At 53.5% G+C, this 16,458-nt stretch overlaps 1 protein-coding gene across 1 annotated transcript; it reads left to right on the top strand.

Moving 5' to 3' along the window:
• The first annotated feature begins 2,257 nt into the window (after window positions 1–2,257).
• On the top strand, window positions 2,258–15,450 carry GM2A (ganglioside GM2 activator). Its single transcript, XM_077824470.1, has 4 exons — window positions 2,258–2,656; window positions 7,195–7,347; window positions 10,282–10,464; window positions 11,745–15,450. Exons 1-4 carry the CDS (start codon window positions 2,543–2,545, stop codon window positions 11,898–11,900), a joined length of 606 nt encoding a protein of 201 aa, XP_077680596.1. The 5' UTR covers window positions 2,258–2,542; the 3' UTR covers window positions 11,901–15,450.
• Window positions 15,451–16,458: the final 1,008 nt, after the last annotated feature.

Genomic DNA, 16,458 nt, shown 5'->3' with positions numbered 1-16,458 from the left:
TGCCTCTCTGTCATGACAGGGGGTGGCTGAGCCAAACCTGAACGGTGCTGTGACCCCAGGGGCCAGGTCGCAAAGCCCGGAGTGGGGAGCGGGGCCAAGCCCCGCAGGACGGGAGACATTGCTGCTGGGTGAGTGTGGGGTGGGCTCTCTCTCCAGCCCACTCACAATGACCCATTCCCCTCTCCCCCATTTGCCAGACCTGGGTCCGCAGCTGGAGACATGGTGCTGCTGTAGCTTTCGTGGCAATCATACACACCGCGTGGAACGCCCAGGCCTCAGCTCTGTATCTATACATTTCCTCTAGCTGGAGGCCAGTCCGCACTGCAGGGTGACAGAGTCGGTGTGTTGTCTCCAGAGGGATCGGGGAAGAGGCCTTGGAGAGAGGGTAACCACTGCCTTAGCACGGAGAGATTGATTCAACTGCGTGAGCAGGCGCCAGAATGAGGGTGTTCCCCACATCTGAGAGAGACGCAGCTCAGCTGGTTCTGCAGAGCCCTCCACCCATCCCAATGCCAGTATGGATATTACGTTATCAGCATTGCACCAAATTCATCGGCTAAACATACCCCCAGGGAAGACATCACAACCACTTCCCAGACATGACTAAGCCTTTAATAGGTGCCCTGTGCGTCACAATCTACAGTCAGGTAAGACTCTCTCATCCCTTCCACCCATTCCCTGGGCACTCGCATTGCAGCTACTCCCCCGGTTTGTTGCAAGGAAAGATGTTCCATCCCACAGAGCACTTTCTTCTCGCTTTTATGGTAAGGAGAAGGGCCCGAGCCACAAAACATGAGTCTGGATCATGAACCCCTCAAAGTTGGGGGCTGTTTGGATCCCAGGGTTTTGGTTTGGCCCGATATAAAGGCAAAGACAATTGTGTTTGGGTTAAATAACTTCGTGGGCGTTCAGATCCCGGCCCACCTCTCTTACCTAAGGTCATGGAGGTGCAGCTAGTCGGAGCCTGTGCTGATTGCCTGACCTTCACCAAGTGCCTTACGCTGCCAATTTTAACCTCCTTGCTGCTGGGCTCTGCTGGACCCCCCGCTCAGAATGAGATAGCCTTGGAGTGCCCGCCTTGACACCACAGTGGCGATGGGCCTGCTGGAATTCTGGACATGCATTTTGCTGTATGTACCTCAAGCACTGAGAAGTTAAAAAAAAATAAAAGCTCCAAACTCTTCAGCACAGAACTGGACTGTCCCCTTCCTGTTGAAATCCTCTCCCGGTTCACACAGATTCTGGGAAACCTGCCTTTTGTATGGATCCTCACCACCTGCCCCTCCCTTTCCTCCACATCTTTCCTAACTGGTATATTGCTGCCCAGACACTTTGCCTCTGTCTGCACGGAACAAACCCACACAGCTGGGAAAAGTTCTGTGGCCCTTTTGGACAGCTCTGGAGGGGTTGGCTAAGGGTTCTAAGCCTCAGGTTTGGAGATACCAACACTCCTCAGGTAGATAAACGGATTAGCTTTTTACACAACACGCTGTTAACCTGTGGAACTCCTGCCACTATATATCATTGACACCAAGAGGTTAGCAGGATTTAAAACAGGATTAGATATTGAGATGACTAACACCATCCATAGTGACATTATATAGGATAAAGCAACCATTAATTGACTGAATGAAGTGAGCTGTAGCTCACGAAAGCTTATGCTCTAATAAATTTGTTAGTCTCTAAGGTGCCACAAGTCCCCCTGCTCTTTTTACGGATACAGACTAACACGGCTGCTACTCTGAAACCTGTCATTAATTGACTGGGGCTAGGAAAAATACATCATATGGGCAGGTGTCCATGATGCGTGTTCCCCTGGAGCATTGGGTACAGGTCCCTGTGAGAGACAGGACACTGGGCTAGGCAGGCCACTGTGAGAGACAGGACACTGGGCTAGGCAGGCCATCGGTCTCGCTCACTAGGACTGTTCGGGGAGTCCTGTGTCGTCCGGTATCATTGGCAGGGGCCCTTGTGCCCAGACCAGTGCCGGCACCGTGGCCCTGGTTCCCGTGTGTCTGTCGGTGCCCACCTGCGGTCTCTTGCCTTCTACTTAGATTGCAAACTCTTTGGGGCAGGGACTGCCTGGCGTTGTGGCTACACAGCGCCGAGCGGGGCCCTGGTCCCTGCCTGGGGCTGCTGGAAGCAAGAAGTGAGCCGGTGGTAGGGGAGGCAGGGCAGGCGGACAGGGAGCTGCCTTAGCTCAGCCCTTCTTTGCCAGCAGAGGGCAGGGCCCCTTTCCCTGCATCCATTCCCGGCTGAGCGGCGCCTGCTTCCCCGTCCCAGCGCCCTGCGCCGCCTGCCCGGGGCTGAACCAGACCCACCCGAAAGAGGAAGCGACAGGCGGCTGAACGGCGAGGAGGCGAGCAGCGGCTGGGGCGAGAACGGCCGAGCCAGCCGCATTCCGCCGCCGCCGCCTTCCCCTGCCCGTCCCGCTCCGGCACCCAGACCCCGCCGTAGCCCGGCTGCCTCGGCCTCCGGAGCGGAGCCTCTCCGCCTCCCTTCCCGGCTCCCGCCCGCGGGGCTTCAGCCTGCCCCGGCAGCGATGCTGGCCCTGGTCCTGGCTCTCTGTGCCCTGCAGCTGTGCCCAGCCGTGCGGGGCGGCCGGTGGGGGCAGCCCTTCCTGGTGGAGGGGCCGCCGTCCCGGAGGCTGAGCAAGGTAAGGGGGCTTCACCCCACTGGGGGACGGGTCAGGGGCTCTGGCGTGGGGCAGACGCAGGTTCCTAAGGGCCCACGAGCACTAGCCCACACGTGCCGAGTGCGGGAGCCTGCGAGTGTCCTGACTGCCTGGGGTGGGCTGGCCTGTGTGGACGGAGAGCCCGGCCGGGGAGCGGGGTCCCAGCCCTGGGCAGCAGCCAGGGCGGGAGAGCTGGGTGGGAAATGGTTTTCCTGCCTGGCCAGGATTTTCCAGGTCTCCAAAAAGGGTCCCCTCCTGCATCGGGACCAGGAGCCTAAATCACCAAAGGTTTCACAGACCGAGAGTGGGAGAAAAATTCCCATCAGGTCAGTGGAGACGTCGTGTTTCGATCGTTTCCATGTGTTTCGATTTTGATCTTTGACATAGTTCTTTAATACCTTTTTGGGGGTATAAATTAACTAACCATTTGGAAGGAAAAGTCAAGTGTGGCTTTAATGAAAAGCCCTTTCCAAGAGCCGGCTCTGTATCGTTATTATTTCTGAAGGCCGACGGGGAGCAGGGACTCAGCGTGAGAGGTGGGACTGCATACCCTTGGCAGCATGGGGCTATACGCCCATTCCTGTCTCCAGGAGAGCAGTGGTGCATGCTGGCCTGGATTCCTACGGGCGTAGCACCCTGCTTGCTTGCCCGGCCCGCCCATGTGTGGGAGCAGGGCTGCTTGCCAGCCTGTAACCCGGTGCTGCTAACAATGAGCTCGAATCCCTGTGGCTCTGCACCTTGTGGAGTTGTTTATACCTGTGCCAAGCAGATGTGAATTGCTGCTGTCCTGATGGGGCAGTGCACCGAGCTCCTGTTGCATGGGTACAAATGATGGCACCAGGTGGGGAATCAGACCCCAAAGGCTTTGCCCTTTTGTGAGCTGGCACTGCCTGTGTCCATGGCCAGAGAGGGTCTCAGTAGTGGTGGTTTGGTGACATGGATGCTTGTCCACCAGGAGCTTCCCTCAGTCATACCCGCATACTATGGATAACTGTAGCCTGAGCTGTTCCTAATGGCTGTCCCATTCTTTACCCACCTCCTGGAGTCCGCCTTGCCATTTGGACCATAGCTCAGACATGAAGTAGATTGCAATGTTATTGAATCTGTACAATAACAGCCCTGTGACCGCAAGAGAGCCAGCACAGAGGCCGGGCTCAGGAGCTGCTTTAGCTGGGCCCTGCCCAACTTTCAGTTCTCATTTTGTTCTTTTAAATGTCAGTTCTGCTTTTGCAGCAACCACCTCACCAGCCAAGGTCATGAAAAGTTGGAGCTGGTTCTGTGGGTGTGAGAGATCTCCCCAGAGCCGGAGGCTCTGTCCAAAAACTCAAGGTTAGGCAGATAAGCATGTAACTCTTTGCACAGAGGCTGCAGAACGGACATGGATGCATGAGCTGAGGGGTGCAGCTTGGGAAGGGAGGTGCAGAGATGTGTGTAACCCCCCTTTATGCTCTGCTGATATGGGGCTGTGCTTTGGATTTGTCTCAGCCTGAAATTCGGCAGCTTTAGGCCTGTTCTAAGTGACGCCGGTTGGCAGTGACCCCCAAGGAGCCCAGAAAGGAGCAAGGATTGCTGGGGCTGGCTTCCAGGGTGGAGTGATAGTGTGGAAGAGCTGCTACGCTGGCATTACACCTCATTGATGTGAACCCCCCAGGCCGGCTATGCCAGGGCTAGAGCCACTCCGTGCTGCCAGCATGGCGTGAAGTCACCTGGGTGCGGGGAACAGTCTGGGTTGACAGCTTTCAGTTCGGCCAGATTCAGACAGAGGCGTAGCAGTGCATGGCTCCCTTTCCCGCTCCTGTCTCCCGAGCCATCGTGATCCCCAGCCTTCGAATGCAGGACTTGGAAGTGAAAGGCTCAGTGTCGGTCATGTACCCCTGAGCCTGGCTCTTGCTTTAACTGTTGCCTCCTGTCCCACAGATCCGCTTGCAGCAAGCAGCCAGAGGCCACATGCAAGCTGTAGTAGATAGATGGGAAAGGATGTGGACCCTGGAAAGGGAGTTGGCTAGTGCTGGGTGTTGGTAAGATGAAGCCAGGCTAGTGCAATGGGCATTTTGCTATTGGCTTATGCCAAAGGACTAGGGGCACCAGGTGTGTCTGCTGAAAAGAAGGAGACCTTCATCTCCCCATGGGGTTTCCGAAACGGTGCTCTGCTAAGCCAAATACAGCAAGAGTAAAAGCTGTTATCATTTGGAGCATGCCCAGTAGGGTTCTGAGCCATGTGTGAGCACAGGACAGGGTTTCAGTGTGTGGCAAACCATTATACAAGAGCATCTAGTCCAAAGCAAACATTGAATCGATGCCTGGTTCGCTTTTATACTGAGGCCACTTTCCACCGCTGTGGCAGTGAAAAGGGGCATCCAATGGGAGTAAGTGCCTGGGATTTTAGTGTCCCATTATCTGAGCTATAACTGGTGGAAACAGCATTTCCGTACTTTTCCATATAGCCCCCACCTGTCAGAACAATTACTCTGTGCTCCTTCTGAGCTCACATTGGTCAGTTCAGTACTATCCCCTCCCAGGGAGCTGGGCTTGTTTTAGTTATCCAGGAGGACAAAACCTTGTCTCTTGCTTGTTCAGACGTGTGTTTGCACTCAAACTAAGTAAACGGCTTTAGTGATAAAGTTTCAGACTGGACCTGGGCTTTTGTCCCTTCCCGGGGACATGTGCCTTTGATATGGCTGGAGAAATGTTATTTAGAAGTAGCAGAGTTATCCATGACTCAGACTTAGGCACTCTGAGTCGGCAGCACAAGATGTTCCATGGAAATGCTAAGCAGCCCATGATCTGGGTGGCCGTACACCTCTGACTGCCAGAACCTGGGCCTGAATGGCTGGAGATGGACCACTTAATAATTGCCCCATTCTGTTCATTCCCTCTGACGCATCTGGCACCAGCCACGGTCAGAAGATAGGATACTGGCCTAGACTGACCATTGGTTTGACCCAGTGTGGCCATTCTTATGTTCTTATATTGGAGGTGTGAATCTATAGAAATACACCCACTCCAGCAGAATGCCACATGCTGAAATTTACTAGGACTAGACAGAGGTGAGCTACTGGGACAAGTTCTCCTCTTGGTGACATGTTGGCAATCCCACTGACATTAGTGGGATGGCACTGACAGTAAATCAGAGGGGTTGCCCCCACAGAACCAGTCTGTCCCATTACAGGAGCAAGGTATGCTGGTGAGTCCATGTGAGGGGATGCCCAATGCAGCTGTTGTTGCCTCTGCTGTAGCTGCCTGTGGATAAATAGACGTTGGTTTCGAATGGTTTGTCTACACATACAAGTTGCACTGGTTTGAATTAAATTGGTTTTAATTTGATTTAGCCCCAGTCGTGCACACAAAGTTGTGTTGGTTTGAACTGGAGGTGTGACTTTATACCAGTTCAGTTAAACCAGTGCAGTTTTGTGCATGGATGCTCTTATACCATCTTAAATCTGCCTTATATTGGTGTAATTTGTGTTGGTAAATTTACAGGTACAAGCTGAACTGATCGAACCAGTTTTAAACTAATATAAGAGTCTGTGCACAAAAGTTGGTGCATTGGTGTAACAAAACTGATTTAAGTGATACTGGTACGTCTGTGTGTAGATAAACCCGTACGGCAAACCACTGTAGATACTCTTCTGGTGGTTTAGCTTGCACCTGTTAATTTACCGACACCAGCTAACCTGGTATTAAACCAGATTTAAATCAGTTTAAGACTGTCCACACACAAAACTGCACTGGTTTAACTAAATCAGTATGAAACCACACCTTCAATTACACTGGTGCTACTGTGTGTGTAGACTAGGCCATACATACTCAGTTCAGAACCTGTTAATAAAACAAGCCCTCTGAGTTTCAGAGTCTAGTGTTTGTTGGTGACGTCACTGGCAAATGTGCTATTTCTAGACACATGTTAAATCTGGGAGATGCACGTTTTTCAAGCATTATTAAGCATTATTCAAGAGGAAGCTTGGAAATGCCAGATAGAGGCGCATGTGCTGGGCTCAAATGTATTAAAAGACTTTATAATTATTGCCTGAGGTGGAGAGTTTCTAAAATGCCTGATGGATTTAGGATCCCAGAAGCAATAGCATTTGTGCTCCTAAATCCCTTGGGAGCTTTTGAAAATCTCTCCTGAAATGTTCGTACAGTGTTACTATTTCTTCAGCCTTTGACTGCATGCTTTAAAAGCTCCTTTCCCCCCGTGAATGTCATCAGTAAGTGTGTGTGTGTGTGTGTGAAATGGATGGAGTTCTCTGCCCCCACAATAGAATTCTGAGGGGCTCTCACACTCCAGAACTCTGAAGTGCAGCTGCCGTCTCTCCTGCTGTGAAGGGCTGGAGGGGACTCCTTTCGGAGCCCCTCACGAACCCACTGGAGCACCTTCCCTCCTGCGGCAGCCTATGGTGTTTCTGGGGAACATGACAACTGAGTCTCCTTGGCATGCCAGCTCAGAGTGCTGCTCCCAGGCCAGCCAGCCCAGCTGAGTGCAGAGACTGTTTAACCCTTTCCTTCTCTGAATCCTGTAGGTTGGTGGCTTCTCCTGGGAGAACTGTGGCAATGGGACCGATCCCTTTGTGATTAAGAGTCTGTCCGTAACCCCGGACCCGATCCACATCCCCGGGGACCTGAAAGTCAGCGTGGCGGTTTCCAGTGGTGTTGACATCGTCTCACCTCTGAAGGTATGTGAAAAGGGCAAGCCCGCCAGAGAGGCCTGTTCAGACACAGGATCTGTCCATTAACGTGTTGTGGAGTGTTGGGAAAGAACGTGCCAAAAGCAACCATAACACCTGTCCCCGGTGGCCTTTCAATTCTCTGCAATGCGCAAGAGGTGTGAATAAACGGGGATTGTAGACCTGGGGCGGGTTTCCGGCCCTAGACCTTCCACTGCTGCAGTCAGTTTCCAGGGCCCAGAGTTTCTTATTCCTAGCAATATTTGCTGCTGGGGGACCGAAGGCTGGCTTGGTCTGTGCACGGTCTGTCTGTTGAGCTGCAGCTTTTTACTAAAATGGATCAGTGCAACCCCTAGGATGGATGCAGTTACAGCGGCAGAAAGGTGCTCGTACCACAATAGCTATTCCCCTTCCCTTCAGGAAAGTTAAAGCAGCCCATTTATTTGTGTGGAGTCACTCCCTTGTGACTTCCCAGCCCCTCTCCGCGCCCCCCGGGCCCAGCCTGGGAAGTGGAACTAGGTAAGATCCAAGCTGCTCCCACCTCCTGCTCCCTGGAGCAACCTGGCGGTGTCTGTGTTAGGCTGGGGTGATGAATGAGTCTTGGACTCGCCGCTGAGGGAACGCAGCCAAGTCTGAGGAAGGCGGGCACCGAAACTGCCGTGGCCTGATTGGCAAATCCTGGACACCCACAGATCCCAGCGAAGCCAGCGGGAGCTGCTGAGCGCTCAGCACCTTTGAGAATAAGGGTTTTAGATGTGGAGAGCTCCAATGGGGGCTGTTTCCTTGATCTTTCCTCGCCCAGGTGGGGAACGATTTCACCGAGCTAAAGGCCACAAAGGGGTGTTCAGAGAAAGAAAAGAATGAGGCAACATGGGGAGGGAGAGAGAGGGAGGGAACACAGAAGCAATGAGAAGGGGGATGCGGGGGGGGGAGCAGAGAGATGGGAGACCCTGTTTGGGGGAGTCAGATTAAGGTCAGGAGGAGGGGAAGAGACAAGGGGAAACCTTCATTGGAAGATGAAGTGAGAGAAGAGGAAGGGGCGGGGGAGGGATAGGACTCCAGGAGATGCGGAGAGGCAGGTGGGAGATACCTCTCTACCAGGCAACCTCCCCCCCGCTGCCCGCCCGCCCCAGAACATGGGACATGGGGAGCAGACCTATTATCCACCCCCAACTGCCAGGCTAGGCTCCTGATTGCGGAGACGCCGATAACGAACATAATCACTTCCTTAAAGCTCCTCCCCATGTGCACAGCACCCACTGCAGCTGGGAGGCTGGGGGCCTCCTGAGCCCACACACCTTCCTGGGACCCACGGCAGAGGGTCTGGCCTTTAGAGATTAGTGACACGCACCGCCCAGGCAGCAAACACGGCTGAGAGGTGGGCATTGCAGGGCGTCTGCCCCTTGCAGGGGGCGGGATTGCTATGGCGAAGGGCTGCTGGTGGCAAGGGCTGAAAGCGGAAGGGCTGCTGGTGGCAAGGGCTGAAAGCGGAAGGGCTGCTAGTGGCAAGGGCTGAAAGCGGAAGGGCAGCTGGTGGCAAGTTCCCCAACCATGCAAGCTGGATCATATGATGGTGTGGGCGGCAAGGGGCGGCAGGCCTCGCTACAGGGCTCCCTTCCCATCAGTGACACTGTGAACCCCGGCCCACCCTTTTTCCGTGTCAGTGTGGCGGGCGAGGGCTTGGCTAGATGAGGGCAGTTACACCTGCTGTGCCCTGGGCTCTGATCTGCAGGGGCAGGACTCTCCCATCCGGTCTCTGATGCAGGGTGTTAACCAGCAGGCAGCCCCGCCTGCAGAGCCAGTGCTGACGGGGCGATGTTATGATCATTTCCCAAGAGTGTGCATAGCGAGTGATAGCAGGCCTGATTCTCCCCTGCCCTTGACATCTGGGCACGATCACTGCCAGCACTGGGCTGAGCCAGTGGGAATTCCCCTTTGCTAGCATGGCACACCCAACTACCTCTGGCATAAACGAGGACGTGGGGTGTGACGCTGCTGTGGCCCTGTCCTGGCTGCAGCCGGCAGAGGGACGACTGCTGGGATTCACTGGGGATGCTAGGGCAGGACGAAACCAGGGCCAGCTCAAGGCCACAGCTGCAATTGCAGAAGTTACAGAAGAACTAGCCCGCCTTTCACCCCTGTTTACCAAGTGCCTCCTGTCCCTCAGCCGAGCAGCTGCAACGGTAACAAACACCCAGCAAGGCGAAAGGGGAATTGCTGCCCAGGACGGTACATTTCTGTTCCGCTTCTTTTATTTAGTGGTATGTGGCTCTGTATCAACTTTCTGCAGCTCCTTGTGGTGTTTTAGCACGCTGCTGCTCATGCCAAAGAATCAGAGCGGGTCAAATTCTGCCCTGGAGTTTGGAGGGAGCTGTGTGCCGGCATCTCCAAGGGCAAGACTTTGCAGCCTTTACTGCTGTTCCCAGTGCTGTTATTTCATGTTTGTGTTGTGGTAATGCTTGGAAGTTGCCTAGATCGATGCCCTGCTGTGTTAGGGGCTCTGCAGAGAGATAGTGAGGGTTTACAATCTAGGTAAAGTCATGTGTTTTTTCGGGAACAGAATTAAAGAGGAAGATGGGTCTCCGTTGAGCTGTTCTGAATAGGAAACCTACAGCCCAGTGATGGCTTTCTCAGGTGTTGTTGATCCTAAATGTCTCTTGCATTGTGCCCTAAGTACTCAGCACTTTGCAGACACAGGGCTGGTTTCCGATCTGTCAGTCTGGAGTAGCACCAATTCCTTCAGTTTAGGAAGGTGCATTTCCTGCCTGGAAGAGCTTACAGTCTAAAACCACCAAGAGAAATCAAGACATGGGCCGATTGGTCAGGAAAGCTGGTGTATGGTAAGGTTACAGAGGAAGACTTCCTGGAGGAGGGGAAGGTTGGAGGGGAGACCGTACCAGCTGGGATTCTCTGGTATGTGAAGTGTGCAATCCTTTGTCCCAGGCGGTGTTTACCGTGGAAAAGAAGGTAGTTGACATATGGATAAAGGTCCCCTGTCTGGACGAGATCGGGAGCTGCACGTACAATGGCCTTTGCGGAATCCTGGACAACGTCATCCCCCCCGGAACTCCATGCCCCGAGCCCCTGCTCAGCTATGGCATCCCCTGTCACTGCCCCTTCAAACAGGTAAGTGCTAAGCCAGCTGTTCTCCTCATGTTCCTTGTCAGGACCCCTGCTTCCCGTCTAGCCAAGAGCCAGCAGGGAGCCTCCTGTCACATAGTGACATGGAAAGGGCAGGGTGGTCACAACCCCTAAGTCCAGGTCCCCTGCTCAGCATGGCAGCCCTCCTCTCCCCTTGCCCTCTCAGTCAGCTGTCTGTGTGCTGGGGAAGGGGCTTTGTGAGCACTTGGAGGAGAGAGAATAGAAACCGGCTGCTGAGAGAAGGGGTAGTTAGAGGGCATCCTGTGTGTTGGCTGGATTCAGCATTGCCTTGCAGCCCGTGGGTCAGGTCAGAGGAACTGGCCGTTGTTGGAGACCGGGTCCTGAACTAGATGGACCTGTTCTGATCTGCTCTGACCCAATCTGAAGCACCCATTTTGCACACACGGTGCAAGGCAGTGGGGAATCAGGCAGAGTCTGGGTCCAGTAGGCCCACGCCAGGGAGGTCTGGGGCTTTGCCTCCCCATCCCTGGGGGCATTCTGTAGTCGTTGTGGGTCAGCATCGCAGGAAGGCCCCCGGTGTTGTGGGCTATGCTGGGGGCGAGGGAGTCCCTGAGGACTGTCTCAGTTGCTGTGTGATCACTGGATCTTCTTGTGCTTCAACTGGCCTAAGAAGGATGGTTCCAGACGGATTTGATTGGGTGTCAGCTCGCTTTGATCGCTGCTGCCACCTCGGGGTTCCTTGTAACGTTGCTGGGAAACGCTGCCCCAAAAGTAGCTGGACTCGGTCCGGCCTGGGAAAATCTCCCTGATCAGGGGCAGGGAGTAACTTGCCTGCAGTGGTGAAGCTGGCTGGAATGGAGAAAGTCACCTTCCAGACACTGCCAGAGCCAGTCGTACTGAGCTCGCCCGGACCGTGGAAAGGGGGCCCGGGAATACAGGCAAAAACCCACAGATGCAGAGGTCTCTGCACCAGGCAGGTGGCTGAGAAGCAGAGAGGCTGAGCTGGAAATCACTGGGCGGTGGGCTGCAGGGCGCCCCCGGGAATGGGTGGGCAGCAAAAGGCACCACTGCGGGAGTAATTAGTGATGAGTAATTATGGATATTCGAACATGCTTGATTTGTTCATCTTGATCATGACTGAGACTCCACAAGAGGTGCAGGGCAGGGAGCGGATGGGGGTAGAATCCGAAAGCTTGGTGGAGTCACCCCTGAGTGGGCTTGTACTTTGGGGCAGGGGAAGCCAGTGGTGGGGTGAGGCGGGAGCTGCTGTGTGCTAACGTTTTGGCATCTGTTTCCCTCCTTAGGGCTCCTACTCCCTGCCAGCCAGTGAGTTCTACTTGCCTGTCATACAGCTGCCCTCCTGGCTGACTAATGGCGACTACCGCGTCCAGGTTGTCCTGAGCAACGGTGCCAAGCAGCTCGCCTGTGTCAAGGTGGCCTTGTCCCTCCACTCTGAGTGAGGCTGGCCAGCCCTGCCCGACCACAAGCCCGCCCCGTGCTGAGACACACGCTGGAGCCAGTTGACAGCTCTCTTCCTCCTTCCGCTGCCTCTTGCTGCCGTCTGCCCTCACACAGCTGCTGCTTCCCCTTTCCCGCCTCTCTTTGCCCTTTTCCCTCTCAGAAAAGGGGCCAATGGAAGGGGGGATGGCGCGGGAGAGAGGCCTTTGTCTTCTGTGCAGGGTGGACTTAGAGGTGGGCACGGTTGGCAAATGGGTTGGGTCCCTCCTGATCCTGATTCAAAGCCTGTTGAAGTCAATAGGAGCCTTTCCAAGGGCTCCGGCCCCTAGTGAGGAGACTTAGAATCATAGAATCACAGAATATCAGGGTTGGAAGGGACCTCAGGAGGTCATCTAGTCCAACCCCCTGCTCAAAGCAGGACCAATTCTCAATTAAATCATGAGATTAAAGACTTGAGAGAGTCTTCATCACAGTCCCTACAATTGCAGCCCCACTTGTTGCATTTCCCAGCGGGGCTTCAATCCCTTCCCTCCACCCCTGTCCATGCTGTTCTGTAGAGCAGCGTCCCTCTCCTGGTCCAGGTTGGCTGTGCACCATTCCCCATGCCAGCTTTGGGCTGATCCACTGAAGTCAATAGAAACCCTCCCCCCAGCCCCTGTTGATTTCAGGCCCATAGGGAGGCACATGGCACTAAACAGAACTTCCCATCGCAGTTGCTGTTTGATTCCCAGCTGCGCTTTGCTGGGGATCGCCCTGCGCTGCAGCACAATGTGCTGGATGGCCATATGGGTCTCTTCTGCCCGACTTCTCTGATCCTAGGAAATATCAGGTTAAACTGCTGGCTCAGGTCTAATGCCGAGTCTTTCTCGTCATATCCTAGTGGTGGCTCTAGCTTTCAGGAGCTCCGTTCCAGGCCAGAATGTCCCCCATGCACTCTCTCACCTTGAGAGAGTTGTATCGCTGTGCTACAAGCCAGCCTTATGGAGGGGGGTCTAGTTTGATTATTTTCCCACATATGTAATGAAATTGCATTCTTCATGTTGCTTAACGCTCCCTTCTCCCCCCCTCCAGTCAGTAACAGTGGGAGGGCCCATTAGCCCTCCAGCTGACTGGCTTAAAACAAAATGGGGTGTCACAATATTCCACACGTTGAGTGTCCTAGTTAACCTTGACCGTCCTAGGGGTTTTTGCCATCTGTTGGCTAGGGTGTGGGGCTGTTTTTGTTTGTCTGGGTTTTTTAAAAATATCACACAGGGAATTTTAGAAAAAAAAATTGAAAGAAGAAAGCAGAAATAAATAGTTCTTTTAAACAATCAGTTGGAAAAAGGAAAAGAGAGGCTTAGAGCTGGCCGCCCCTCTCTGCAATGTGGGGTTCGACTGCTGGTCAGGAGTGCCGTCTTATATACTTTGAGGGTGTAAGCCCCCTCCAGGAAGGTGCGCCCCGACACTTGACTGGAGAGATGCACGCGCAGGTAGACTGATATGTTCATTCTTACTGGCCACTGCTGGAGACAGGATACTGGGCTAGATGGACCATGGTCTATCTTGGGGTGGCACTTCTTATGTTTCTGAGTCAACCTGGGCAGTAGCAGCAGGAGACCTGTCAACAGTAAGAGCTGTCCAGCTAGCACTGAATTCTCTGACAACAAATAAGCTTCCTAAACGGGACCACGCTGGACCAGATCCATTCCGAAGAAGTCATTGCTTATGGTAATGTAAGGAGAGCCAGGAGGGTGGGCATTGCCAGCCAAAGAGGCAGATCTTCAACATTATCTCTCTCCCATGTCTGCATTAAAAAATTAAAAGAGGGATAGAACAAGAAAACAATGTACTCATTCTCACTACCAGAGGACCAAATGACTCATTCTGCTCTGGGCTTCTGTTACTCTAAAAAGGATGTGGTTGTCACAGTTTGAACCAAAGGAACAATTTGGTTGGCTGGTGAGGATTCCAAGCAGTGTAATTACGAAACTGAAAATCACCCGACTGTGAACTTCTCGACCACAGTGTTAAAGTGACCATTTCATAAATGTGCTAACCCATGGTGAGGCAGGCCGTCACACTGCCATATCCTGGGCAGAGGAACAAATGAATTTAGAACCTCGTGAGTTTGCAGCCACCATATTTAGCAGCTACAGCAAAGGAATGGTGCAACTCAAAATGTGCTGATCAGACTCTTTCTACAGGACGTGGTTCAAGGGCGTTCGTCGGTCTTGACAGGCTTTAGGGAGAAGAGTCTCTGTTTGGCATAAATTGTTGTAGCTCAGGATGTGGCCCTGGAAATAGAGAGTCGGGACCCTAATCCGGTGTACCGTGAGCTGTTGATTTGTTCACTTTGGGTGCGATTCTGCACCGTTAATGGGAGCTTTGCCATTGATTTCAATGGGTATAGGATCAAATTGCTTGGGTTGTGTTTTTTCAGCACTGTAAGTCCCTGCCTCCCAATTCACATACTGGGCTGTCATTGCACCTGCAGATCCAGTTCAGTGCAGCTAACCCTAAGATGTGTGTAGAATACATAACCCAATCACTGCACACTCCGTCCCGTATTAGTGCAATGGAGCTATATGTATACAATCATCAGAGAGGTAGCTGTGTTAGTCTATATCCACAGAAACAACGAGGAGTCCGGTGGCACCTTAAAGACTAACACATTTATTTGGGCATAAGCTTTCGTGGGTAGAAAACCCCACTTCTTCAGATGTATGGAGAACTTCTTCCAGGCATCTGAAGAAGTGGGTTTTTTACCCACGAAAGCTTATGCCCAAATAAATCTGTTAAGTCTTTAAGGTGCCACCGGACTCCTCGTTGTTTTTATGTATACAACTGTCGCTGTGTTAGCACACCTGAGGTGTGAGTGGATTCACACCATCACTGCACACCTGCTATTGCAGCTGAGGTGCATGTGTGTGCCATGCAATCCCTACCTTGTACCCTGTATTGTTACCATCGATTTGTGTGGATAAGACACTCTCACTGCATGCCCTCTCCTGTATTATTTTGTGCAAGACAGGTGTATATGACCTCATCAGTGCACACCTGTCCTGTGCTGTTGTGGTACATCACCACGTCCTCTGTCTTCCATTACTATCCTCTGAGCGTGCACATGTGACAGCCACTGCTCACTCTGCTCTGTATTACATCTGTGATGCATGTGTATGACACCCTAATAATACTACTTAGCAGCTGTGTAGGGCTGATCTTCAAAGCACTTTAGAAGCCTTAACTACTGAATGCCCGCAGTCCATGGGCTGGTGTGATAGTGATTAGCATTGGGCTAACGCACAATGTTTTGCACAGTCTGTGTGCCCATGACAGGTTTAAGAGACAAAGGCCTTTGGTCACCTTTCTGCTTCCTAAACTTGCTACGCTTTATAGCGACATCCTAACCGACAGTGGGTTTTGCTCTGCTCTGTTCTGTGTGGAGAAGCACTAACTGTCCTGCCGATTCCTGCATCCTTACTGCTTAGCTGAAGCCTGCTGGTTTCTTGGGAGGCAGCGGCCCTTAGTGCTGGTGCCACAACGAGTGCTTAATAAATCTTTTTAACTGGAGGGCTGAGTCCTTCGCAGTGGTTCTTGGCCCGTCGGTAACTTTGGAACCTGTGATTTTCTTTCTTTTAAATATAAATGAAAATCTGGTGAGTTGGTTTGTTGCCCGTGATGGTCTGACAGCACTGGCTGGAGCGAGTGATAGTGGATTCCCCAGCTGGTCTAAGCTCCTATCCCAGGGGTGGGCAACCGACGGCCCAGGGGCTGCATCTGGCCCCCCAGATGTTTTACTCTGGCCCTCGAGCTCCCGCCGGGGAGCAGGGTCTGGGGTGTGCCCCTCTCCAGTCAGGAAGTGGGGTCTGGGCGTTGCCTCACTCTGCGTGGCTCCCGGAAGCAGCGGCATGTCCCCCCTCCGGCTCCTGTGCGTAGGGGTAGCTAGGGGACTCTGCACGCTGCCTCTGCCCCAAGCGCTGCCCCTGCAGCGTCCATTGGCTGTGCAGGCATTGCACAGAGCTGCCTGACCGCACCTCTGTGTAGGAGCCGGAGGGGGGACATGCCGCTGCTTCTGGGAGGTGCTTGAGGTAAACGCTGCCCAGAACCTGCACCCCTGACCCGCTCCCGTGCCCCAGCCTCCTGCCCCAGCCCTGATCCCGCTCCCACCCTCCAAACCCCTCAGCCTGGAGCACCCTCCTGAACCCCCAACCCCTCACCCCAGCCCCACCCCAGAGCCCTCACCCCCTCCCGCACCCTAACCCCCAATTTTGTGAGCATACATGGCCCACCATACAATTTCCATACCCAGATGTGGCCCTCGGGCCAAAAAGTTTGCCCACCCGTCCTATCCCAGGCTGCTGTCAGTGCATCTGACGCTGAACCTGCAGCGTTCCCTCGGCCTGGGCACTCAAACAGCTGTATCAAAGGATCTCAGTAAAGAGGTGCAAAATCCCCCTCTTAATACATTGCTGGGCTTGGAAGGGCCCTGCGTGTCAGGCAATTTGCATTTATCAGACTGCCTGGAGGAATTTTCCCCCAGCTTCCCCGTATGTGGGCAGCAGTGGCAAGCATTTCCCA

The sequence above is a fragment of the Eretmochelys imbricata genome, chromosome 8 (genome assembly GCF_965152235.1).
Source record: "Eretmochelys imbricata isolate rEreImb1 chromosome 8, rEreImb1.hap1, whole genome shotgun sequence".
In the NCBI taxonomy this organism is placed as follows: Eukaryota; Metazoa; Chordata; order Testudines; family Cheloniidae; genus Eretmochelys; species Eretmochelys imbricata.
Note: the sequence above shows the minus strand (reverse complement) of the source record. Positions and strands in the feature narration are given on the sequence as shown.